Below are 27,448 nucleotides of genomic sequence, written 5' to 3' on the forward strand. Positions count from 1 at the left end.
ACGTTCTGCCTGCAAAACATCTGCGCTCATCCAAACCATTTCCCAAACTCAAACAGGCTTTTACTTTGGAATAGAATTACATTTTAAATTGAATCATATAAGAGCTTAGTAATATTATTTTTATTAAATTGTCACATCCAATATTTTTTTTGGCTTATATCTCATGGTTTTTTATTCCTGCATCGTCCTGTTTTCATTCATAAAGATTATTTTATACTCGGTCAAAGACTAGGCTAGGTTGTTTGCAGGAAGTTTTGGCCATAGACTGTTGATCATAATAATGGGGTGACCTTTAACCTCTGGCTTATTGGAAAGGCATTAGTTTCGCGCTGTTCAGTTGGCCGGGCACAGAGGACCGTCCTCTCTCTGATTAATGATCTGCCCTGAGGAGCTGAGCGAGATGAAGTGAAGCCCAGTTAAATACAACTCACTAAAACTACAATTGGAGCCAAATTATTCTGTAATGAATGACACGTGGTGCTTTTAATAGATCCTGTATTAATGGACATTTGTATGTCTAAAGAACTCAGAAGCGAGTATGTTTAAGTGTCAATGTTTTCGAAAAAGATGTAGGTAGACAAATACGAATATTGTGTAGATATAGTTAGAAATAGAGCTGTAAAATGTATATCTCTTACAGCTCAAACAAGGTTGTTACATTGAACTCTCTTTGTGCGGTAGCTTGGTGGTTTTAAACACAGTTTGAGAGTCCTCTATATCCCAAATGTTTGAACATTGGGTTAGCAAGTAGAAGGTCATGGGTTAGATCCCAGGAAAAGTCTGGAGTAATATCAATGTATACTCAAAGTGCACTGTTAACTACTTTGGATAAAAGTATCTGACAAATGCATGCAGTTTTTGCAATTTTTCATTTTAAAAATTTAAATTATTTTTGCAAAATATTTTTTTTACTTTTTCTAAAATGCAATGCTATAAAATACTATAAAAAAATGAAACATCCTTTACAACGAAACAAATTTACTGCAGAAGCAAAATGAAACTCAATATTTAGTCTTTCAGTTGGATTTATGGATTTATTTTTTAAAAGAAGACGCAAAACTATTTTTTCCTACCTTATTCTCCAATTCGTTTTTTCTTGTTTTAAGTATAGTACCTATCTCGGGGAAATATTTTGTATTTTTTTCATGTGCATATTTTTATTAGCAAACAAAATACATTTTTCAAATACATTTTTACAGTGGATTTGGACCTCTGCGCCATCTATATTCCTCAGCAAGACCAACTTAATAAATACAATGTGTGTATGAAAGAGAGAGAGAGTCTCTGTCACATTGTCTCTCTCTCGTGCTGTCATAGACTGATTGGCTGCGTTTCCAAACAGCTGCGCATTTGCGCTCCTGTGAGCAGAGGTAGACGGGGAGGACAGCGCTGAACGAGAGAGAAAAGAGAGCGAGCGTTTGAGGGAAGGAGAACTCATTCACCATCCCGCGCTGCTCACCGAACCCCCATTCCCGCTCGGACTGCCGTGCGGCGAACGTTTTAAATGCATTCCAGAGGAATTTTCCTGCAGCTGGTGCTTCGACCGTCAAGAGCGAGTGGGAATTGCGAATGACTCTGCCTGAAGGGAGGAGGGAGCACGGGGAGTTTGAATAGCAGTGCAAGCTGTAGCTCTTTTGTCATTTGCTCCCTGTTGATAAGAGACACGTCTGTCCTCGTACGCTTTTGGCTATGATGGTTTGACTGAATCAAGAGCTTGCGTGTGTAAATATGCCGATGCGTTTTCATTGGCTGGGCAGGTTGCCAGACTGCTAGAGCGATAGCCCTGAAGGTTTTCTTGCGAGAAGCGCACCCTGACCGGATCAACGAGTCTAGAGACGGACAACTCCTCCAGAAGCATTAGCTTGTGTATACGAAAGTGAGGAGATGTGTGTGTTGTTTCTCAGCTCTGAATGAGTCCTGCCCAGACATGAAATTGTATGCATTAATGTTTATCACACAAGTGATGAAGGCATCAGAGATCTGCTCAGATTTGTTCACACGGTCCTCTCTCCCAGCACACTTCTGCAGAACATCAGGACGTCTCCGTCAGTTGTTTTGCTTCATGAATTGAAGTCTGTTTTTCTAGGATTCGAATCGCAGAGGAGGGGGCACTTGGATATTCTGCACTTGCTTTCTGCATGGTTAACAGACCCCTGCCCTGCACACGTCGAGAGCGTTTTCTACTTGCCCTCCTCCGTGGTTCTTCGCTTTTCAAACTCTCATTTGTCTTTGGAGGGAGTCTTTTGTCTATGGTTCTGCACTAGTGGACTGAAGCTCAGCTGAATTGATCTTTTGTCTGAATCTAGGGTTCTTCTCACGGTGCGAAAACCCTTCAGCCCCCCGCTCTGACCCCTCGGCATCCCCCTCCTTCCATCTCTCCCCAGCGTGTCTCATCGCCCCCCTTTACTCCCACGCACCTCCTCGTCTTCCATCCACATGTCGCCGAAATCGCAGAGCATGTGAGAGCGTGCATGTGTGCCTCTCTTTGCACGTGAAGCCAGAAAGTATAAGCCAGGATTAGGAAGGTAATGCATTGCTGCATGCATCTGCAACCCACGGATCGGACTAACAGGAGAGAGAGGTGAAAGAGTGACATGTCCGAAGCGCGATCGCATCAGTGATATCGCAGGTGTAGCGGGCGCTGCGTTTTTCCAGGCTCACGATGAAAAAAACACGCAGCACCACTCTCCGGAGGGCATGGCCCAGTTCTGAGTTCTCTGACCGGGCTTCTGAACGCAACCGGTCACGGAGCGAGAAAGACTACAGACTCCATAAACACCACCCTAAACAGTTCTTCTCTTACTCCCCCAGAGGATTCATGATAACAGGTCAGTCTGAACAAGTGAAGCGTTATAAGTTTGTGATTTTTAAGCCCGTCTGCGTTTGTTCTTCAATCTAATCCCACTCGTTCTGTTTCCGAGCTGGTGCAGAAATTGTATCGAAGCGGTGATTTTCAATCCGGCCGTTGAGATGATTATGTCTGTTGTTAGAGATGCAGGTCATCTATATTTAGTTTTCACTCCACGCTGTCTGCAAATTGTGTTGCGTGAGCGCAGGCTGGGTGTTGTTGGGTCTGGAGCTCGCACAAAGTGGCCACTCCAAGTTTTTAAGGATAAACAAAACTAGGTTTGGAATCCATTTGATAGTTTAGATGTTTTACGCAAATCATGCTTGAAGCTGGATGTTTATTCTGTCACTGGATTTTAAAGCTTATTATTCATAGTTCCATTTGAAAAAATACTTAAATACTGGAACAAAGTGAGACGTGGTAAACAAACACACAGTTATAGTAAGCCCTAATATTTTCGTAAGAATTGAAATATGCTACCATTTATGCAAATATGCTTTTGTTTGTCTAGTATTATTTTTAACATTATACGTTATAATATTAATAGGTTTAAAATCCACAATGAACTATTCTTGAACCTACATTTTCGTAATTCATAACCGGAAATCGTTACTTTTCTCGTGATTCTCATGCTTAATTTTGAATATGCAGAGATCAGTTGTATCATAATTAAGATATTTTTGTCACGTGTGCTCAGACTGTGATAGTTATTTCATCTTGACTGGTAACAGTGTAAACTGCATCTCATATTTTGATCGGTTCATTAAGGTTTTCTGTTGGACGTCATTATACCACATCACTGCAGACAGATTCCAGACGCAAACTCAAGTCCTGAAACAACAGTGAACTCCCATTAAATATACTCTTATTACCTCTATGCCAGATCCTCCATTACTGCTGCACTCCTCCATGTTAACAAGAGATTTAAGAGGCGGCGAGTGTGGATTACTTACTTTCCCTCTTCTGTTTGTCCAGCAGTCTCACCACCTTAAGTGAGAATAGACCTTCTTAATCTCACAGTGTTGCTAACAATAGGAACCCTAAAATGAGGTACAATGCTTGTTGATCCCAAATTATATCTTGTCATCTTTTGGTTGGCGAAACATGGTTTGTTTAGGGGACGTATGTAAAGATACACAGATATGTTTAAACGTATACTGATTTGTGCTGTTGGATAAACATTGAATGCAAGCTGAATTGAAGAAGTATTCTTGTTTCTTAGCAACAGTGGGGGTCAGAGGTTAAATGATGTCATTGTGTGGCATTGGGGTCCAAAGCACTATCTTGAGATTCAATATGTGAGGCTGTCAACCAGGTTTATTTCTGATTCATCAACCAGAGAGGCGTTCCGTTGTAAAGTTTGGTAAAATAGTGGACTGCCTCTTCTAGATATAGTCATATTGTGAATCTAAAGTTGACAGTACTGTATAGTTCTTTAAAACACTTTATCTTCATCGAAGCAGATGACAGTTCTTGTAGTCAGGGTTTATAAAGTATTCAAGACTGATGTTTTGCAAGGACTGTTGGTTTTTGTTAGGAGTGTAAGTCTTCTGTTAGTTTATGTTCAATTGGCCTTCTCTGGTTTTCCACATTTCCTGAAATCCCAGGGAGTCTTAGAAACATCATCCTTTTGACTTGTGCAGTATATTCCAAATCATCTAAATCCCAACGATAGTTTTATGTGAAGAACAGACTGAAAATATATGCTGTTAATCTCTGAAAATAGTGCATTCTGACGTACCTGTCAGATCTAATTTGTGTTGCTTAGGTTTTGCATGTTCCTCACACAACATTTCGTTTTTGGGTGACCTTTTCCGGTTTTGGACTGTTTCACATTCTCTGAGGCTCTAAGAAACAATCTTATTTTATTTAAAGGGGTCATATAGCGCGAATATGTGTTTTCCTGTGTCTTTGGTGTGTTATAAGTTGCCCGTGCATGTATTAGACATGTAAAATTGAACCAATGAAACAGTAGGAACAAAAGATGCGTTCTATCTAAAAGCGAATGCTCACCCAGATCTGCCTGCAACTATGTGTAACTATCTGCCTGTGTAACCACACCCCCACAAATCTATGTCAGTTCGTGGTATGACTTGACTAAGATGTAAATATATACGCAAGTAATGTGAGGGTACCGGTCAATACAATTGCTCTAGAACCTGATGTTCCAATAATGGTAAGAGGCGTTACATTTCCGTCACACGCTTGCAGTATTCGACCAATCACTACGCACTGGTTAACTGGCCAATCATAGCACACCTCGCTTTTCAGAATGATGAGCTTTGTAAAAAATCTGTGTGTTTCAGAGAGGCGGGGCAAATAGGGGAATTTTAAACATGCATGTATGTGGAAAATACAGCAATTTTTACCTTAAATCGTGTATACACATTGCATTACATCTAAAACAAATGATAATATTAGTTTTAGCGGTGTCATATGACCCCTTTAATCTGCTGTCACACAGTACAGAAATGACAATCAACTATTTTCTATTTGACTACAGCCCATGATATCGGTTAAAACCTGCAGAAAACAAGTGACTGCAAATTCTTCACATGGCTTAGAGATATTTTTAGGGTGGTGGTGGCGCTCTGCCGGTTGAGTAAGCTTATGGATTGTACAAACCGCCTGACTTCTGTTCTGCCTTCTTCCAAGGGAGTGTTGATTGGGAACGAGAAGGTAAAAACTAAGGGTCGACCTTGTGCTTTTCTCATGTAACATTACACCACTACACTTCCCCTCACATGTATCCGTGTGTATCCATGCAGGTCCGTATGAAAACCGCCGTGTGCTGCATCCGTGCAAATGGGAACCCAATAGGATCGGCGGACAAGGTTGACAATTTACAGCTGTGGTTGGAAGGATTTGTAGGGATTTAGGTTTTCTTTGCAATTGTTTTGACTGGCTCCATAAGGCCGGTCCTATTTTTAGTCTCTCATCGGCAGTTTAGCGTATTCCCAGACAAGAAAACTTTTATAACAATTATGAGGATTTTTGGTCATGGGTGACTTAGGAGAGAGATTTACTGGTATCTTATCTGGCTATCAGTCAACACAAAATTACCCAGACCGGCTACGGGGGGCTTTTTGGAGGAGTTCCCAGCGTCATTAGAAGGATAATGTTGATATGTGTTCAGGAGAGCCTGCGTTTGTTTCAAATTTGCGGCGGTAGGTGATATATTTTTGGCATACTGGTGTGCTTCAATGGAGATTAAAGATCATTTAGTCTAAACTGGAAACTTTTACTGTGATTTGAACCCAGGAAAACTGTTGAGGCTTCACGGCAGCTCAGGGATTGTGATGGGATTTACCAGAATAATGACAAAATCCGTTGTTGTCTGATCGATGCAGTCAAACTATTTCTTTCTAGACTTGCCGCCCATAGTTTTTTCAAGATGATCTGCACTACGTCACCTTTTTATTCCAGTTATATTAAAAATAAGACCCAGATTTAGTGGAACATGTTGTATTGGGTCTGTTGGGCTTACCATATCTGGAGTACAATGGTTGTAAACAGTTTATTCTAAATTAACTAAATGCCCCGATCTGATATGTTTTCATCTTGAAAGGCTCCTTCAGTCTGCAATCAGACATTTTGTGTACAGTGATATTGGGATCTGACTGCATCAGAATCAGACTCTGCATGGTATCACATTAAAGCTCTGAAATGCATAACAGCTGGTCCTACAGAACCAGCGAGTTATAGTTGGTTATTATATAGATGGGGCAGGATTGGATGTCTGAACCATGTGACTGTATTTGACCAATTAGCTAATCAGCTTCTCCAGCTCTTTTTTTTCACACAGATGAAAATCATTTCTTGACCGTATTAGTAGTGTTTTATTTAGTTAAGATACAGTGAATGTTAATGGTTTTTAATAATTTAGAAGAAATATTTTATTAATTGATAAAAATAAATGTTGCATAATTATATGCGTGTGAATTGAAGTGTGGCAGCTGCATGTTATTCTTTTGCAAGCATGTCTAGACACGATGTTCCCTAAACCATTACACATCATTTTATGTTTAGTAACGCACACAGAAGCACTTTCTGTTGTGTCATGAAAACGATTAATATTTGTTCCAATATTGTCTACGTTTTATAATAACAGGGAAAACATCCCCTGAATATCTGGTAATGTACGTAATACCCACTCAATGCAATAATATATCGTTTTGAAATAAAATGCGGAAACATCGGCCACCTTATGAAATAAAAAAAACGGAGAAGACCTTTTGCACATGTCCCTTACGCGAACAAAAATATATTTTCCGATATATTTACTCTCAGTATATCAAATCATTTATATATTTGACAATGTATAGAAATCTACAGGAATATATTACAAAATATTGTGGAATTTCCACTTTTTGTTTATTTAAAAATATGAGCGCTTGGTTCCAAAACATGGAAATGTATTATTTCACTGTTGTCTTTCTGAAACCTCTTATCTCCATATTTCTAGATTCAATTTTTTTATCCTAAATCATTATTAATAGTCACCCATTATGTCTGTCACTGCGTTTTGCAAATATCTCGCCAATGAGAGATATTAAAAAGTGCTTGACAACTTTGATAACACAGTATGCTATCATTTTAAAAAGTTTAGTTTGTTTTACATTTCCTGAAAAACAGCAAATTTGTCATATACAAGGTTTCAGAAGGACAGAGTTGACGACTTTATCTATTGCATTATATTTTCCAGTACCTTCCCATATATTTTTGTTTCGTAAGGGATAACAACTCACATATTTTTGGCCTCTCTTGTGTGCTCTTTGACATCTCTGGTCATATGTGTTTCATTACCATCTCAGCAGACATCAGATATTATGAAACGTTTGTTTTATTGTGAATTATTGTGGGTTTGTTGAGAAAATAGTCCACTGTGTTCCCACTCGGTGGCTTTAGAGACACTGTTATGTACCACAAGCTGTTTTGATTCTTGGAGCGTATTTGAGTTTTCTTGGTGCTCGATGCTTCCCTCTTCCAGATTCATGCAGAGACACTTTGGATGCAGTGAATAGAAAGACTTTTCTAGACGCCTGATTGGATGGGAACGTTGAAGTATTGGCAGGCCGCAAGGAGATGCCATGTACTTGCCACATAAACGCATACAGACACAAACACTTGAATGCACACGGTTACACACCATGTTTTCATTGTCCGCGATTTATTTGTATTCAAGAGATTTTGTTCTCATCAGTGCCTAGAGAAGTTCTCATGAGCCTCTCTTTGCTCGTCTTAAAGATATACCCTCAGTGTTACTGCGTTCATATTTTCAGAGATAGCGATTTCAAACTTTTAACAAATAAAATGCAATGATGTGTTGGATAAGCACAACTTGCATTCATATGCTAGAATAATGTGATAGAAGGTAATGTGAAATATAATAATATAGTTAGTAATGGATAACAGTTTTAGAAATTTTGCACAGAAAGCTTACAATATCCAGTCATTTTGGTGTCAAAACTTTAGCAGTATAGTGACTTTTTCTATGTACCACATGGAATTCCTTAATCACGTGAAACGATCACATATGTTAATGATAAAGAATCACTCCTGGAAATTGTCAAAACAGAATTATTGGAGCCGTTTTGGGTTCAAGCGGAAGGTTAGTTTGAAAACTATTCAACAGCTTGTTTTGATTATCTACTGTTATGACGTCTCTTAAACAGAGAGCACAGATCAACATTGTCAAAAGCTGTAGATACATCCAGAAAATCTTTTTACAATCTTTTAACTCACCTTTCCTAAAATTGTCTTTCAAACAATCTCTTTGTTCTCATCTGTTCCTTCCTTTAAGATCTCAGTTGACCCAACCCCTTTGACCCCTTAAGCGATAAAAATCTACCTTTGGCATATACTTATGACTTTCTTTGGTTCTGTCTGTTCTTGCAGAAGTGGCCGAGGGTGTAAACCTTGATGTCCTTAAGTCTGTTAATGTACTTTCTTTTAAATGTTGGCTTTGTTTTCTTTCAGTTCTAGGGAGCTCCTTTAATCTTTTGATTCATCAAACCTACTTTGAAACGGAGCTCAAATCATAAATTGCATATTGTATGACAAGAATACATGCAGGGCGAGGTTGTCATCACCTCATTTTAAAGAGGGCTTTGCAGCTTCTTCCAACAATCCTAATATAAAAGCTTCGGACTTCAAACGTACCCAGAATTCTTTGTGGGTTTTCCCAGCTGTGAAAAGGGTGGCATTCATTTCAGAGTATCTCATGTTTGTTGTCATTCGCAGGCCTTTTGCCATAAGACTAAATGAAAGTTGCAGTTCAGAGCCGATGCTGGTAAGATGATGCTTTGACAATGAAGTCAAATCGAGTTTTAACATGACGTACTTCAGATTCTGAGCTGTGCTGGGCCACAGTGAGCTTTGTGTAATGAGGTCATAATGCATATGGAGTCTGAATAGTTTACTGAAGGACTCAGTTTCACTTTGAAGGACATTTAGCGCAGATGTTTTCACTGATTTGTTGGCCCTGTCTGGAGATAGAGAGTGCCCTGAGGAAAATGTTATTGCCCAGGTTGTTCTTTCTAAGTTTAACAGATTTTATGGATTTCTCACCTGTGTTTCAGTTGTATCAACTTACTCTCAAATGTTACTTTAAACTTTAAAAAACAAAACGAGCGGTAGAGGTATTTAAAGAGTAAAATTAATATAGAAGGTGATGGGATGAGAAATGTTTGAGATCTTCAATAATATTGACTTCAGATTGCAGATCTGAGCTTAGTTTGTGACATTGTTGAGATATCTTTTGAATTGAGACATTTGTGAGATTTCTGCCTCTTTTTTCTCGGGAAAAATATCTGCGACTTAAGGAAAAGAAAGAATTTCTTGGCTCTCATTGATGTTTAGGAGAAATAATTGAGATGTTTTCTAGTTTTTTTGGGTTTGTTTTATGCGTGTGAGACCTGCTCTCTGTGAAAATGGTTCTGCAGTTTTTCAGTTTCGTTGACAGCTGTTGAGGTGAACAAGTCACAGTACTAATTGGTAGTGTGCGTTTCTGCTCCTGCGTTCAACTGTATGCGGTGGCGGGTTGCATAAAAAATGCAACATGTCATTTGCATTAAGGTATGCTTTTGGTACCGTTCTAGTAACTGCCCTTGACATATCCACATATACATATATGTATATGCGCACATCATCTCCTTTCACACTGGCTCCCACACATCGAGTGTGGCATAAAGGATGCAGCAGTGCATGCTGGGATCCAGGATGAACCCGTTAACCCACCGCTACCCCACGGCTGCCTGATGCAACAATGCCCCCTGTGGAGAAACACACAAACACACACACACAGTCTGGATTTTAAAGCTGTCTCACTGTCTGACCACCACAGACACATTTCAGACAGAGTTATTTTATATGAGACATACATTTATATTATTATGATTTTGTCACTTGTCTGTTAATTGTGGGTGATATTATTCTAGAAAGCATTTGACTGGACAGTCTGTAGGGTAACATGAATCATCAATATATTTTCCCTTTTTTGAATCATCAATATTTTTTCCCTATTAAAAGAAAAAACGTACATTTTAAATGCATTTTGTTTAAGTCATTGATGTTTCTGTGGCTAAAATTGACAAATAGGAAAGCGGTTGTGATCTGATCTGGTTTATGTGCCGTGTTTAGATCACTGTTATGTGTGCCTTTGTGTATTTTGCCTATACACACTGTAGAATACTTGTTAAATGATGAATGGAAACTTGCAACTGCTGTGTGTAGTTATGCGTCATTCATTTGTGCATTTATGAATGCAGAACATGAAATTATGTGTTTATTATAGTATCACATGCAACTATCCCAAATGCATGTGTGTAAAATTAAACATGCAGTATGAGTAGGCAACTCCGTTGGTTTATTTTCTTGCCAACATTAATTATCAAATGCATACTGATGCCCAAACTTCCCAGCAGAGATATGAAGCTCTAGCACAGAGATTAGTTAGTTTTTTTAATCCAGAGTGGCAGGACTCAAATCCTTAGTTTTGACCAACGTGAACGTGCTGAATCCAATCTGACTGTTGTTTATTATTTTCATTGACCTTCAATGCGTTAAACCTGATGGGTTATTTATACACACATTTTTTGAGTGAGATTTACATGAGTAGGTTCTTTGGACAAGTGCCCTGTAAAGATCATGTATGTTTTATTTGTCTAGTTTTATATGCAAAGATAGGTACTTCAAGCCACTCTTTATTATATATATAAATGTTTGTTAATTTTTATATGTATTTTTATAAAGTTTTTCTTTTTGTGTTTATAAATACAAAATGAATATGCACAGAACACAGACATATATTAAGTAAACACAAACTTTTATTTTGGATACAATTAATCGTGATTAATCGTTTAACAACCCTACTTTCAAATAAATAAATAAAATGTATTTTAGAAAAAATAAAAAATAAATCTTTATAATTAAATAATATATCAAATAATATTATAATATGTAGTTATGGCAGTTGATTAAAAATGTATCTGATTAATCACACATTTCTTCTTTGATTATTCGCGATTAATCGCACATAACGTTCATGTTTTTAGATATACTAAAAACATTCTAATACATTCACATTCTAATAATTTCACATTTAATCTCCAAATTAATGGAGAAACAACTGATTTCTTTAACAACATCATTTTATGAATAGAACCCAACATTCAGACAAACAATGAACGGATGCTGCGTTAATTGCGTTAAATATTTTGACGTTAATCTGAAAAAAAATTAGCGCATACACAAACCCTAATACTATACAACTGGATTTTCTGTAATGCATGTCTGCAAGGTGTCAAATACTTCCATGTTCTTCCAAGTAGTTAAAATGTCTGAATTTTTTGATCCATTTCAATTTGAAAGTCTTTTGTCATAAAAAAGTACTTTTTAATACAAGCATGATCTGATCTGTTTTACGACAGTATCAAAGCATACACCCTTCAAACTCATAAACACACACACGCCTCTCTTAAGTATCCGCACAACAGCAGTGGAGTCATGTGTCATATCCCCAGGGTCACACAACATTATAGTGATGTCACACTGGCAGCCACCTGAGAGTTTTAGCACGCTAGAGAGAGCGTGAGACACATAGAGGAAGAGATGTCCTGTCTTCACGATATTTCTGTGATGAAAACATACCTTCATGTGAACTCCGCAGTTTGAACTTGACAGTTTACAGGTTTGGTAAGCAAATTGCGTGTGTAGCTGTTTGTGTGTTAAAGTCAAGAGTCTGCTTGCTACTTCTTTTAACATGCTCATAAATAATGGAACGTCATTCACACCACGTTGTGCTTTCATAATGTGGTGTATTTGAAACGAAGGGTATTCAGCGAGGAACAAACGCTGATATTTGGAAGGCAAGAGGTTAAAAAATGAGGGCTTGTGGTCATAAGAAAAAGGTGTTTCACAGGTGATGCAAATTGCTTAATTTTGAGAATATTGTCTAGACTGTAAACGTAAAACATTAAGCTTGAAAATTAAGCTTTTGCGTTACAATTCTGTCCCCTAATAACGTTAGCAGTGTTTCCTGTTTGTTCGCATTTGTTTGTTTAATGTTGCTATGCGATCGTTTTTGATTTGAATGACAAAGCAAGTGTTGGAAAGCTTTGATACGCTGCTGAGAATTGCCAATACGTGTAGGATTGTTCATATCCAAACCTTTACTTGCCAAAATGATTATAGAGTAGCCATCGTACGAGTTAAGAAATACAGTGGGGCGTATTTCTGTGTTTTCAGCTCAAGTTGCATCATTGTCGTGGGGTCTTTTGAGGGTGCGTCGAATGCGGTCGTGTCGTGTTTTAAGCGGAAGACACTTTCTTTTGATGTCTCCGTCTGAGCAGAGTCATGAAACCAAGAATTCATTTTTCTTAATTTTTTATGTAGGTGATGAGTTTATGGAATTGTGAGATGTTCTGTTTTCTTGAAGACTACATCTTATTCGTTTAAGATTTGCCATGATTGAAGTCAGGCAGATCCACGGGGCATAAACATGCTGGCGCATGAATATGATTGGCAGTGTAATAAAATGCAGTCTGACAGCTTTTGGATGTTTTGATCTGTGCTGAAGATGAAACGTTAGAATAGAAGTAGCTAAAAATCGCAATTTAGTCACATCCGTGCCACTATAGAGGGAATTTCCGTAAATTCTATTGCCATACATGATTCATCTTATTGGGTACCACCATCTAGTGTTAAACCTTGGGCTGGGCGTGGTGACAGAATATGTCCTTACCCCGGAATAAAATGTCAACCGTAAGAGATTTGTCTTTTCCGTGTATTCTGCGGAGTGTAATGGTTAACCCGTTTTGGTAGACGCGTGTGGAGTCGCCAGAGACTCGCAGTGCAAAGACAAGCATGAGAATACACAAATCTAAAGACAGAGAGTCACAATTAACAGAGTAAAAGTGTGCATCTAATAGAGAGTGAAGAGCGATGAAGACCTACAGCACAGACCCCATAAACACCAGTTTATAATACCATATACTGCACTCTCATTGTTTGTGCAGATATTCATTATTCATTGTTTTACATGTTGTCTATCTTCCAACTGTATACATATGTTATAGCCAGAACATACATATAAAGAAATAATAAAAAACTGAATTTGAAATCTTTCTCAAAAGACATTACGTGTCCAGTACATAACCACATAAACAAAACCATAAAGACACTTAAAACAAGCTGATTATTTAACCCGCATCTGAATTGACTGAAGGTCAATTATAGCACAATGTGCATTTTGTTACCTGTGCAGCACTACTTTCTGGTTAAGAAGTAGAGGGTTTGCATTGATGTCACTTTCCCACGTTAATACGCCGGGACACGCCCCCTTGCGCCAGGACACGTTCTCTTAAGTGGTAAACGCGCAGCAAAACTGCTTCAATATTAGGAGAAACAAGAAACGTGCCTAAATAATTCAATGATTCGCTCAAATTAAAAGGTGTTGGACTCGACAGTGATCCTTACAACTTGTGAAAGAACCAGGTGCTTTTGGACACTGATATGTTGCGCATATCAGTGCGTTTCCTTATATTGTAAGCCGCCATTTTGCTGAGTGTTTTGCCACTCAAGGGAGCATGTTTTGCAGTGTTCTCGTGGGAAAGTGACGTCGCATGCATACTCTCTATACATTTGCCAGATTGTGTCCCATTTTGTGTTATACAGCAAATTCCGGTTGTATGTCTGGATTCATCGCGGAAATCATAGGGCCCTATATAAGCACACATTAACAAACTTGTTTCTTTATTATTCTTTTTATAGGATTAGCATAAGACGTGTGTGACAGAATTACAGGACACAGTGGTTGAATATTCCTTAAATTCAAACTTGCTTTATTATATTTGTCTAATTTACTTCTGTAAAGTATTTTTCCGTGCATCTGATAAACAACTGCGATTTCTTTTATACCCACACTGCAGTTATAAATAAGAATGTGATTTTTTTTATGTGCAAGGTTGGTGATTTAAAACAATTTGTCAGTATGGACGAGTCACACTTTTCTGATGTGATGTCTTATTGACATCGTGTCAGGGTGTGAGCAACACGGTGTAGACTGTGGTGTGCTTCCCTTGTGTGTTTGTGTTCACAGTAGAGCTTTTATTTTGGTACAGGTTATTGTCTGCACTGATATTTGCTAATATTTGGCTTCATTTAAAGGACCAAGTTGCCTAATTTGGGTAATAAGTCTGGTCTGTAAGTGGCAGACTGTATCAGATGAACAGAGTATTTCCATTTAAAGTCTTGTTCTTATGAGACCAGGCCCCTAAAGAGATTCAGAGCTGACAGTTTGTTGGTTTGTGTGTAACTTTCTTTGGCTCAAAAGTTTGGCAAGGCAAGAGTAACCTATGAATCACGATTGGACACTGCAGTATTATTCTAACGTTGGCTGAATTTCCAACTTTTATTATAATGTACATTTTCGCATTTTCTGACAAACGTGTGCAACGTCCTTGCTTATGCGAAAGCCGTGCTGATTGATCCTTTCTAAAAGTTAGAAACAGAACATGTATTTTAAGGCATCATGTCCTATTCTCCAGCACAAACGTATGGGGTGAGCTGTGCTCTAGAATTTACTTCCAATGTTAAGGGATTTCAAAGATTACTGTAAAGATTTTGCTATCAAACCCCCATTTAACAATCATCAATTTGTAAAATGACATTTATGTTTCATTTCTCACTAAATAGATTATAGTACTCATTGCATAGGGCTTAATCATAAAGTATTGACTCACTGTGTGATTAATGCGGTCTTGTAACAGGCTCTTTTCTTACTCAAGCCTGGGAAACTGATTTCATTATAGGGGCCAACAGCATGAGACAGCAAATCCTCTGCGTTTCTGAATAAACCGTAAGCCCATTGTGATCGCCCATGTGTCCGTCCTCTTAAGAAGCCACCCCTCCTCCCTTCTCATCGATTACCCCACTCTTACCAGCACCAGCGCTCTTAACGGGTCCCTTGAGGATACACACTCGGAAGCGTGCACATGGTAGTGACATTGGATTTGGCCGTATCGGCGTTAGTGTGGTGTGATGTCACATCTCACATGTGACCGCATTCTGTAGGGTAAATATGGTGTGCAAAGTAAACAACCGTTTTGTGTGATGAAATGTTAAATCCTCTCTCATTTGTATGTTGCTTTGAATGAAAGTGTCTGCGAAATGAATAAATCGGTTCCCAACAATACAGTTTTTCAAACAACTGCATTATTTGTAAACATACTTAACACACGGTGGGAAAAATAGTTCAAGCCATTATGAAGATAACCCTCATGCAAACGCTTTTGAAAATCAATCAACCAATTTCAAATCGGGGTTGTCACAAATTAACCACGGGCTTACAACAGTAACCATATGAACAGGTTTACTATAGTACAACCATGGTTCATTTTCATAAGGGAGAGAAAATGTAGTCATGGAACTGGCCCAATCTACAACAGGGATGCGTTGCCATAACAACCATTCCAAGACGCCCCGCCCACTAGACTGTGTCAGTGGGCATTCCTGCGATTGAGCAAGTGTTGTAAGGACAACCCCCCCACCCCAATGTGATTGGTCACACCTCCCTCTCTTTGTGTGGACCAGTGCATGCTGGGTAAGACCCTAGAGTGAATGCTCATTTGTCTGTGCTCGGCTCTCGGAAGGATCCCGGTTGGATTTTAGGAGCTGCACGGAAACAGCCAAGGTAGAGCACGATCTTCTTCTCTTTCAGCGAGACAGCCCGCACGCGCGCAACCGTCGTGCAGGCTGCAATTAGTCTGCGCGCAGTTGTGTTGTCAGAATGAATCACAAAAGAGGGGGTGGGGTTGATCGGGAGGTGTTTGGACAAAGAGCCCAAGCTGTGGGGGGATTGTTTACTACGGCTGCGTCAGGCGTGAGCGTGTCTCGCGCGTACCATCCTCCTCTCTTATCTTATCTTATTCCAGCGGCTGCCCCGTTCAATAGCGCATCTGTGTTTTTCTGTCTCTGTTTTTTTTCTGACCTCTGCCGAGCTCTCTGCTGGCTTTTTTTGGGAACGGAGGCATTTGGTTAACGTGCCTGCGCATCACTCGTGCCGATCTCACGAGGGCCGCGCTGCAGCTGTTGCGGAGGGATCAGAGAAAGACGGGATGTGTTTTCGACCCTCGAGACCCTTCAGCACTTGTGTCTCCCCCCTGTCAGCCATCAGGCGAGCCCCCTGCTCGGGGCCTACTGTTGGGGGGGAGGGGTGTTAGACAAATGGAGCAGGATGGGTTGAAAATATATGCCTAGTTTCTCTTGGGGGCTGGTCAAGCTGACAGCAATATCACATGTTTTCCATTTTGTTTCTGATAATGCTGCTCTTTGTTGGTGGCGTGTGAGGTCACTTCCTGCGTTCCTAGTTGTCTGTGGAATTCTCCAGAGGTCACTCGGCATGCTTTTCCACATGGTGTGTGTGGAGGTGTAATGTGATGTGCTGTGGTGGTGCCATGGTATCAGATGATAGTACCGTAGTACTGTGAGGTATACTAATGTACTGAATGGTAATATTGACATGATACACCAAGATACTTAAAGTATCATCCCGGTGCTGTGTCCGAAAACATGGTATTAGCATGGTACCTTGTCCAATAAGTCATGGTACAATTTTGTATCAATTATTGAGAATCATCTCTTACTGGAATTGTTACATTTTATTATTTATTAAATTTAAGTTGCTACTTATGTGATAATATTATTATATTGAATGACTTGTTATGATTTATAATCAAAGTTATGATGACGTACTATGAGATCTCCTTCATTTTTATTCAGTATTTTGTTTTGTTTTGTAATAGAATTTCACGTTTACCCTGGAATTTTTATAGTATTTAAACAGACTGTTCACCCAAAAAAGAAAATTTTGTTATCATTTATTCACACTCATGGCATTCTGAATCTTTATGACTTATAATCTTGCCCAGAAAACAAAAGAAGATATTGTAAAGAACATTACGAACCAAACAACACTGAACCCTCATTGACCTTCCGTTGTATGGACACAAAACTACTGAGACATTTCTCAAAATATCTTCTTTTGTGTTTTGCGAAAAAGTCACGTACAGTTTTGAGGGTGAATAAATGATAACATCTTTTTTATTTTGGGGTGAACTATCCCTTTAATGCAAGAGATTTGTACACACCTACTTGCCAAATTAATAAAGCTATGTAGGATCTGTCTGGGTCTGTGGTCAGTTAAAAAGTCATTTGTTTTAAAACTAGCCACGTTTGACCGATCAGAAGGAAGTTTCCTAAAGTGTCATGGAATAGAAACCAGAGTTTCAGTCTGAACACAAATGACAGCCTGTTGCAGATGTTTGAGTTTCATTGTAATGCGCAGAGCCGGTGGCATCCTGCTGTCGAATGTTATCAGCACCATCACAGCACGCCTGAGCCATCAGAGAGATCAAAGTCTTGAAGATTCGGCCAGGAAGCAGAACACAGCACCTCCTCTTTGTCCTCCATCACTGCCGGTATTGTGTAATGAAACTCCTTTTCTGGAATAAGACCTAGTTTAAGCCAAAGTAAATGCACCGTGTTGTGGAGATTTGGGTCATTCGTCACTTTTTATTTAGAGGAATTTTTATGTGGTTAAAATTTAGGAATTTTATTTAGAGAAGGGACTGAAAGTAGAGCTGACTAGTGCTCCATTTTTGAAAACATAGATTTAGAATATAAATATTGTCATGCGTTTGCATTTGTTGACCATTTGCTAACCAGCCTAACAGAATGTCTATTTTTGGATGAACTATCCCTTTAAATCATCGCCTGTCAATACCAAACACTGACTTTTTATTGACAGGCTATGATTTAAAGGGGTAGTTCATCCAAAAATTGACAATCTGTCATCATTTATTCACCCTCATGTTGTTCAAAACTTGTGACCCTTTCTTCTGTGAAAAAGATAAAGATATTTTGAGAAATGTCTCGGTGGTTTTGTGTCCTTACGATAGAAGTCAATGGGGTTCAATGTTGTTTAGTTATCAACGTTCTTACAAATATCTTCTTTTGTGTTCTGCATAAGAAAGTCATACAAGTTTGGAGTTGCACAAGGATGTGATAAGATAGGAGTAAATGATAAAATAATTTCAGTTTTACGTGAACTGTTCGTTTAATGACTCATTTTTGTATATACAGAGGTTGTTCTACAAATAATCATGTAAGTTTGATATAAAAAAAATACAGAAATAGTAGCATTTAAACTCCGCAGAACACAAAAGAAGATATTTTGATGAAAGTTTTTAACAGGCACCCATTATCTTGCATTGGTTTTATGTCCATACATTAGAGGTGAATGGGTGCCAGTACTTTCCGGTTACCAACATTCTTCCAACTATCTTCTTTTGTGCTCCGCGGAAGGAAGGAATCACACAGGTTTGAAAAAACAAAAGGTGGTCTAAATGATGAGAGGATTTTCATTTTTGGGTGAACTATCACTTTAAGACACATCTACAGAAGTTTATCAGTTTTGTAAAATAAGCCAACGTAAATGAATATTGTAGTTATTTTCATGTCTTGTGTTTTAAGAAGGAAATCTGTATGATGTGTATTCTGGTGATGAAACTGAGATGAATTGATGTTTTGGACCCGAGTGTGTTTACTCTCCGGTATCTGTGGTCCTGTGACCCGTTCACATATGACCGCTGTTTTGGTTTGGAGGTTTGATGTTTTTTTTCTGGAAGGCAGAGAGGAACAGTTCTGTCAGTGTCTTACAAGAGATGTGTTCTGTCGTAAAACCTCTCACAGGGAAAATGTGGGTCGTACATCACTGAGTGAATATGTACAGGGTTAGGCCACTGAAACATATCCATGAGTTTAGAGTTGAATTGTGGGTGATGCCGAGAAGTACAAGTTAAAACACCTGGAGGAATAAGCTTCAAAACTGTGGGGGGAATTACTTTCCCAAAAATGCATTGCTGTTAAGAGATAGTTTACCCAAAAATGGAAATTCTGTCATTATTTATTCACCCTCATGTCAAACCTGCATGACTTTCTTCTTTCTGCAGAACACAAAAGTAGATATTGTGAAGAATGTTGTCAACTAAACAATATGTCAACACCTCTATTGACTTCCATTTTATGGATACAAAACATTTCTCAAAATGTTTTTGCGTTGCACAGATAAAAGACTCATTTAGAGGACCATGATGGTGAATAAATGATGACCGAATGATCATTATGTTTTGATAGGTGTCATCATAAATACAGACAGATCACTTATTTACCCTTAGGTCATATTTTCTCAAATAATCGTGTACTGTAGTATCTCTTTCTTGTACTTTTGCCTCTCAAGGGATTGCTTTAGAACCCAAAACCTAACAATTATTGTTTTGTGTCCTCTTAATCTCTTTCACACCAGGGTTTTGTCATCTGAACCACCTGGACGGTGTTCAAGTAATGGCACCCTGTTGATGGCATCAGGCCAAGCTGTAAATGTAACTCTCATGTGTATCTCTACTTCGTGTTGTTGTGCTCATGTACGATCAGGTTTCTCCATGCCCGATCGCCTCCACCCGGTGACATCAAACAGATCCTCGGTCAGTGTTTAATCGTTATCAGTCGTACCACCCAGAGCACGCCGGGCTATCGCTTTCCACCCACACGTGGAGACCAAATCTCCATGTGCACTTCTCACATGTGTGTTTTGTCCTAATCAGCTTACCCTTGTTCTTCAGCGGCCAGGAAGATGCATTAACAATGTGTGCCTGTCCTCGCTTTGCCTACCAGATAAGCCTGATTTGGATCCGTAGAGCCAGGGGTCTGCTTCTTAGCTACTTACCCCAGTGCCAGGGCTGTTGGCTGGGTGTGCTGCCTCCTTTGGGTGCCACATTTAGAGTGTTTTCTGGGCAGCTGAGCTCCAGATTTTCTGAGATATTTTTGGGGGAGATCGTTTTGGGTTGAGCCGAGTTGTGCAGAATGTGGGTCAGTTTGAAGCACAAGTGTCAAGTTTGTAGCTATGAATGGTGGGTTTGATTTTATACAGCTAAAGGTTTCAGTGGTGTGTTGGGAATAGGACTTTTGGTCAAAATCAACGATTTAAGATTAAAAATGTTGGAAGTTAATTTGGTTGCATTGCCAGAAAGGTTTGGCCAAGATCCAAAAGTAGTTTGCATTGCTCTGTAAGTGTAAGGTTTTTAAAGTCATTGAGTCATTTAATTGTTTTATATGGAAATCTATGTAAAAACTTTTTTTAGCTAGTTATGAATGCTGTGAAAATTGTTAGTTGTTCCAAACCTTTATACATTTGTTTGTTTGGTTGAACAGAGAGAAAAACATTTGGAAGAATGAGGTAATTGTTCCTACTATGGTACTCAATGGGGTCCAAGAACTGTTTGTTTATAAGGATTCTTCTAAATAAATCTAAAGAAATTTATACAGATTTGGAACAACTCTGGGGTGAATAAATTATTTATTTTTGGGTGAACTGTCCCTTGAATACAAAAACTTGCCATGTTGTTTGACGTTCTTTTTTAAACCTTTTTTGCCAGAAGTATTTAATGAATACTACGGTAAATGAATATAGCCATGTTGCCACCATCTGTACTTTTTGTAGTAAATAAGCATTTTTCTGTCTCCGCCACACAGTGAAAATCTACTATCAGCACATGTGAGCTCACACATGAGGGCTATAAATCTGTATCTGTTCTTCCTTGTCAAAGTGATAACATCTGTTTAACACTCATGAAGACACTACTGTAACCTTTCACCTGTGGCACACTGTGTTGACCTTTGACCTTTGTCCTCCTGCAGGTGATGTGTCTCCTATCAGTATGTCTCCCATCAGCCAATCCCAGTTCATCCCACTGGGAGAAATCCTGTGCCTGGCCATTTCTGCCATGAACTCCGCCCGGAAGACTGTCACTCAAGACACTCTCATCGAGCATTTAGCAACATGTTTCCCAGGTAACACACTCGGGCAATGACAACACACAACATCTACGATTGTCATTAAAATCTTTATCATTTTTGCAATTGATTTTGTTTTGTGGTGACAGTAAGTTTTGTCCAATGTTGTATGCTGGCGTCATATTTGTTTAGGAGATCACAAAAAAATTATGCCATCATTTACTCAGCTTCAAACCAGTTTAAATTGTATTGTTACGCTGTACACAAAAGATATTTTGAAATTGTTTGTAAACTAACATTTCTGGGGCACCATTGACTAAACTGCAATTAGGGATGCACCAATACCATTTTTTAAAGACCGAGTACGAGTACTGGTATTTTTTTTCTGGTACTCGCTGATGCCTAAAACTGATGGCTGTATAATGTACAATTTTGTTAACAAAGCAAGATCTTACTGGTAAATTTTTCCTTTTGTTTTTACGTCTTCTTAAATTTAACCACTAGTTAAAAAATGGTATGATAAATAGCACAATTTTACTTGCACATTTATATCAGTTTGCTTAAGTAAACGATAAACTCTGTGGTCGAATTATAAAAAATTCAAGGGGGGGAGTGGTAAAATGTGAGTGTACTATAACTTTTCAAGTCAACCGGACTTTTATTTTGACGGGACGCCGCAAAGAGCGTTTGTTTAAGTCAACCGGACTTTTATTTTGACGGATCGCCGCAAATGATGTTTGTTTATATGTTCGTGTCCTCGTGCTGACTGTTTTCAGTTCATGCAATGGCACCACTCTTTCACACACAGTCACGCAAAACAAGCAGAACACATATTTAGAGTATCTGAATTTCACGTTAGGGGTTCAGCGCTAATTTCTTGTTAGGAAATAATACATTTGCCAGATTCCGAACCATTCCATGTTGTACAAAAAATTCTGTTTTTATGCCTGGATCCCTCAAATCTGTCCACGCTTTCCGCATTGCGGAAATCATAGGACTCTATGTATGTGAATCTATGACTCTATCCATGGTATCAGTTTGTCATTATGAGTACGACTACGAGTACATGAGCTTGGTATAGGGCCGATAGCTATTCTGGTATCTGTGCATCCCTAGCTGCAATGGTAGTCTGTAGTGCCCAAGAACGGTTTGGTTTCCCGCATGCTTCACAATACCGTCTTTGCATTCGTTACAACAAGAAAATATATTCAGATTTTAAACAACTTGAGACTGAGAGTGAGTAAATGACGACAGAATTTATGCTTTCGGGTGAAGTATCCCTTTAAGATGCTGTGAGTATGATGCTGAGCAAAAGAGATGCAGCAGGTGCAGGGAGTCATTATGAGTCTGATGTTGTGAGGTAGTTGCTATAGTAGTAAACAGTGAAGTTGTCATAGAGTCATGACGTCACCCTTTCAGCTTTCCCTCTGAACACTGGATTTACCAAGCAATATTTGCTCATCTGTCCAGTAAACGTTCAACCGAATCATTTTGGCAGGATCAAGAAGGCCGCTCAGAATCTACAGCTTTCTTTGACAGGTGTGCGAGTGTATTTTCCTGATGAGTACGGAGCCAGAGTAGCTTTATGTTAGCATGCTTATTCTGCATTCAGACTGCAAAATACATATATGCATATATTTAAGTATGTATGTGCATGTTTATAAAACCAATATAAATTAATATCTGAAGCTCTGAGTTCACAGACCCAATAAGAAAACTGTCAATGGACAATGTATGAGAAGTATATGTCTGAGATAAGCGAGAGGTTGTTTTTCTCGATTGGATTAGACGGTGGCTTAAGTGCGTGTGCGTTGAGGGAGTCAAAGAGAGGTTGTAGGGATGAATTAGGATTGCACCTCATTGACGGTGAAACTAAGCAGGCAACCATGATGTAAGTTCAGGCAACCTTTCTCCATATCAGTGTACTAAAGACATCCACTGGCCCGCTAAAAAAAAAGACGAAAGTGACAAAAAAACGGTTTAACAATCAAACCAGGTCTTAACTGCGCTTTGGCTGTTCTCACAAATATCTTCTCCAGCCTGGAGATTTTAATGGCACAGACAGGGACATATTTTGTATAATACACCCCTGAAATATGGGCGTTTGATCGGGGTGTTGCGTCACACCAGGCCGGTTTTAAGGACTTCATGATGTAATGGGGAGTAATGGCAGAAAAGCTCTAAAGCAAGTCAAGCAGACAGAGAGGGCAGTCACAACTGAACGGTGTCTATATGATGCATTATATAGATTTGTGTAATAACAAACATGGCCGGATGTCAGTTTGGTTATATAATGTGCGGTTAAAGAAATGGACTTAGTTGACACATAAAACATAAAGTTAAAATGTACATGTACATGTGTGTATGTGGAAGGGTAAGTGTATCAGGCTATTTCTTTTGTTCGTACGATGGATTCGGAGTAGTCAATTTTTTTATTAATTTGATAAATAGTGAAATTATTGATTTTCATGACACTAAATTTTAGTGTTTTGCACAAAAAATACAAAATAAGTTGACTTTCTAAACATGGATTTCAGTCTTTGACATGGTCTTGGTAAAAAGGTTTCAAGGTTATACTTTCACAGAATGTTTTTCACATTATGTGTAATGGTTTCATGTAGAAAACAGTAAATTGACAAAAAATGACTTTAGCTCCGTGTTTACCCAGATAGCACAGGTACGTCTGTAAGCTGTCTGCTAAAGATCAGGAAAACATCTGCTGTGAATCTGATAAACATCTGATAAACATCTTTGAAAAGACAGTGGTACATACATTCTAAATCATAAACATATTACAAGCATCTTCTAGATGTCTATATGACTGATGGGAGACATCTCAGAGACATATTGTAAATGAGGAAACAATAGACAAATATGTCTTGCAGATGTAAATGCAGACATCAAATAGACGTCTTCCAGATGTTTGTGTGCTACCTGGGAACAAACAGGGTCTCTTTATTATAATGAGTTCTTAAAACCTAATGTATAATCATTTTTTTATTTTATACATTTTTATTATTAAACTTTTGTCACATCTGAAAAGCTCTAAATTAATCTAATATTTTTTAAATATTTTATATTTTTCATTTTACAGCATTTGCAGTTTTAAACAGATGTAGAATTGCCAGTAAATGTGTTCAGTGTAATATTATTTATAATTTGTGGTCTTTCAATGTCTAATGTGTAGTTGTTATATTGATCATTTTAAGATTGTGGTATCAGTGTTATTCATTTTGCTAGTTTTGCTGAAGTAAACCTGATCCTCTTTTGTCTCTCTAACAGGCGTCCCCACTCCGAGTATGGAGATTCTGCGGCACACACTCAACATGCTGGTCCGAGAGCGGAAGATCTACCCCACTCCAGAGGGTTATTTCATTGTCACCCAGCAGACATACTTCATCACACCATCCCTCATTAGGACTAACAGCAAGTGGTACCACCTGGACGAGAGGATACCGGACCGCATGCAACAGCCGCCCTGTACCTCCCCTCATTCTGGTACCATTACTCCCTCCACGTCCGGATGCGTCCGAGAGAGATCTCACCACAAGAACCACAGCGACTCCTACAACAACAGTTACCGGGAGGAGATGCCCAGCACACATACCTCAACCATACAGAGAAGGTCTAAGGAGCATAAAGAGCATTCTCCTGTGTCTCCGCCCCCACAGCAGACATCGGAGAAGACTAAAAATACACTTAGCTTTCCATTCAAAACAGAGACAAACAGTAAACAAAGTAAAGACGGAACAAGCAGCAGCAGTGGGGAGAAGCAGTCCAAGAAATTTGGACTGAAGCTCTTCAGGCTCAGCTTTAAGAAGGACAAGACGAAACACCTAGCCACGTTCTCCTCCCAGTTCCCACCTGAGGAGTGGCCACTGCGCGACGAGGAGACGCCCAACACGGTTCCCAGAGATGTGGAAATGGAGATCATACGTCGCATAAACCCAGATCTGACCGTGGAGAACCTAGCTCGCCACACGGCCGTCATGAAGCGGCTGGAGGAGGAGAAGGCGCAAAGGAACAGAGCAAATGCCTCGGCCCAGCAGTGCGCCCGTAACAAGCGGAGTCGCAGTCATCGCAAGACCCAGCAGGGCAAGACCTCACGTTCCCATAGCAAAACGCGAGTGTCCAGGGGCGACCCTTCTGAAGGATCTAATCTGGACATATCCTATGACAGGGATTACAAATTCTACAGTTCCTCATTGGTGCGTTCTCCGCGTGAAACCATGATGTCCATGGAGCGTAATAGGGGGAAGTATTTGGTACACAGCAACCCCAATATTGTGGAGTCTCATTTCACCACCGCACCAGAATGGGATGTTTCCGGGGAATTGGCAAAGCGGAGGACAGAGATGCCATTCCCGGAACCCTCCAGGGCACAGTCCCATTCTAAAGTTCATCGAAGTCACAGTCACACTCAAGAGAGAAAGTCTCGACACGAGAGGTCGGACAAGGCCAAAGGGAGATCCCGCTCCATGGACAACTCCAAAGGACCGCTCGGTGGTCAATTCTTGGGTCCTCCAGAAGACTTTGAGTGCAGTCCCGATGACAGAAGTCGGTACTATACTGATGACGGTACTTTAAGGGCATCTGCACAGACGACCCACTATTCCCGTATCATGCTCTCTGCTGCTAGATTACATTCTGATGTTTGTGTGCCTGACGTGGGTAGAGGAACCTCGGAGGACGCCGTGCTTTACAGGACGCTGGAGAAGAGTAAAAGCAGGGATAGTCTTCCTGCTTACAACGACTTGAAGTCTTGCTCTCCCAAAATGCCTGTGGATGATTATTTCCAGTGCACTGCGGCTAATGAAGTCTCTCTCTCTGCCCCATCTTCTTTACAGCCCCATCTTCCCAGTCATGACTATACAGACAGCGTCTGGAAGGGGATCTCCTCTGGCCGAACTACTCCCCACTTAACCCCTCACTTAACCCCTCACCTAACCCCTCACCTAACCCCGTCGCACCCTATGGAATATCAAGAAGAAACCACAATGGGACAAAGTAGTATTGCCATAGCAAAAACAAGCCAGACTCCCGAGCCGATCCCCAATGGACGACTGTCGCGCCAACACAATCCAGACTCAGGTGACTTGGACAACATGCCGGAGGTTTACAGTCAGGAGCCGTTATTCAAACCCCCGGACTACGTGGAGAGCAGCTTCTCCAGGCCGGGTACGATACGTCGGTCTCCTCACACAAAGTCAACTGAGGTGCTAGAGACTCAAGAGCACTTTGACAAACCCCTACCGCTGACCGTGCCACCTTCTTCTGGTCAGGAACAGGCGTCGTGCGCGGAAACCACCTTCGACTACTACAATGTGTCGGACGATGAATCTGAGGAGACGAGTCATAAGAACAGGATGCAGGAGAAGGTTATGGAAGAGGGAGGAACCATGCAGTGGCTGTTGGAGCGGGAGAAGGAGAGGGATCTGCAGCGCAAATTCGAAAAGAACCTCACCTTCTTGAGCCCCAAGGAGGGCGAGGGCAACTGCAGCCAAAAAGCGGTTCATTCAACACGATTGGACAGTATGGACTCCAGCAGTGTGACTGTGGATAGTGGATTTAATTCGCCACGGTAAGGCACTCAGGGCCACTTTAAGGGTTTACGTGTTTTGTTGGTGAAATGATTTTCATGCTATTCTATGAATAGACATGCATTATTATCCTTGTTTTTAAACTAAGTGTTAACTCACAGGATGTTTTTTTTTGCTTTTATAGGATTCTGTAGAGTTTCATTCCAATTCATTCAAAAGTTATTTTTTTACGGAGTTGTAGCAACCATTGTAAATGAGATTAAAGGATACTTCATCCAAAGATATAAATTCTGTCATCATATAGTCACCTACGAGTTGTTACAAATCTGTATAAATGTCTTTGTTCTGATGTACACAGAGGGAAATATTTGGAAGAATTCTTGTCACCAGACAGATTTTGCCCCCCATTGACTCCCATAGTACGAAAAATGTATTTATCTTTTATGTGTTGAACACAAAAGAAGACATTATGAAGAATGTAGGAGAGCAAACAGTTCTGTGGCACTTTTAAATACAATTTTATTTTTTCCTACCATGGGAGTCAATGGGGGGAAAAATCTGTCTGTTTATAAGCGTTCTATGCAGATTTGGAACAACATGAGCGTGAGTAAATAATGACAGAATTTACATTTTTGGCTGAAGTATCCTTTAAGGCCAGAAACATACTCTATAAAAGCATTGCAAGTGCACTCTCCCATTCTTACATTAC

At 39.6% G+C, this 27,448-nt stretch overlaps 1 protein-coding gene across 5 annotated transcripts in view; it reads left to right on the forward strand.

The window, feature by feature from the left end:
- stox2b (storkhead box 2b) overlaps positions 1–27,448 on the forward strand; it is a 50,703-nt gene that overhangs the window by 18,569 nt on the left and 4,686 nt on the right. For 2 of the 5 annotated variants that reach the window (XM_056769693.1, XM_056769695.1), the window contains exons 2-3: positions 21,104–21,256; positions 24,482–26,780. In XM_056769693.1, the coding sequence (XP_056625671.1) occupies positions 21,104–21,256; positions 24,482–26,780 (2,452 nt within the window). Of the gene's footprint in view, positions 1–1,440; positions 2,829–15,934; positions 16,041–16,970; positions 17,827–21,103; positions 21,257–24,481; positions 26,781–27,448 lie in introns of those variants that run through there. The other 3 variants (XM_056769694.1, XM_056769696.1, XM_056769697.1) reach the window with 3 other exon arrangements.

The sequence above is a fragment of the Triplophysa dalaica genome, chromosome 16 (assembly GCF_015846415.1).
Source record: "Triplophysa dalaica isolate WHDGS20190420 chromosome 16, ASM1584641v1, whole genome shotgun sequence".
Lineage (NCBI taxonomy): Eukaryota > Metazoa > Chordata > Actinopteri > Cypriniformes > Nemacheilidae > Triplophysa > Triplophysa dalaica.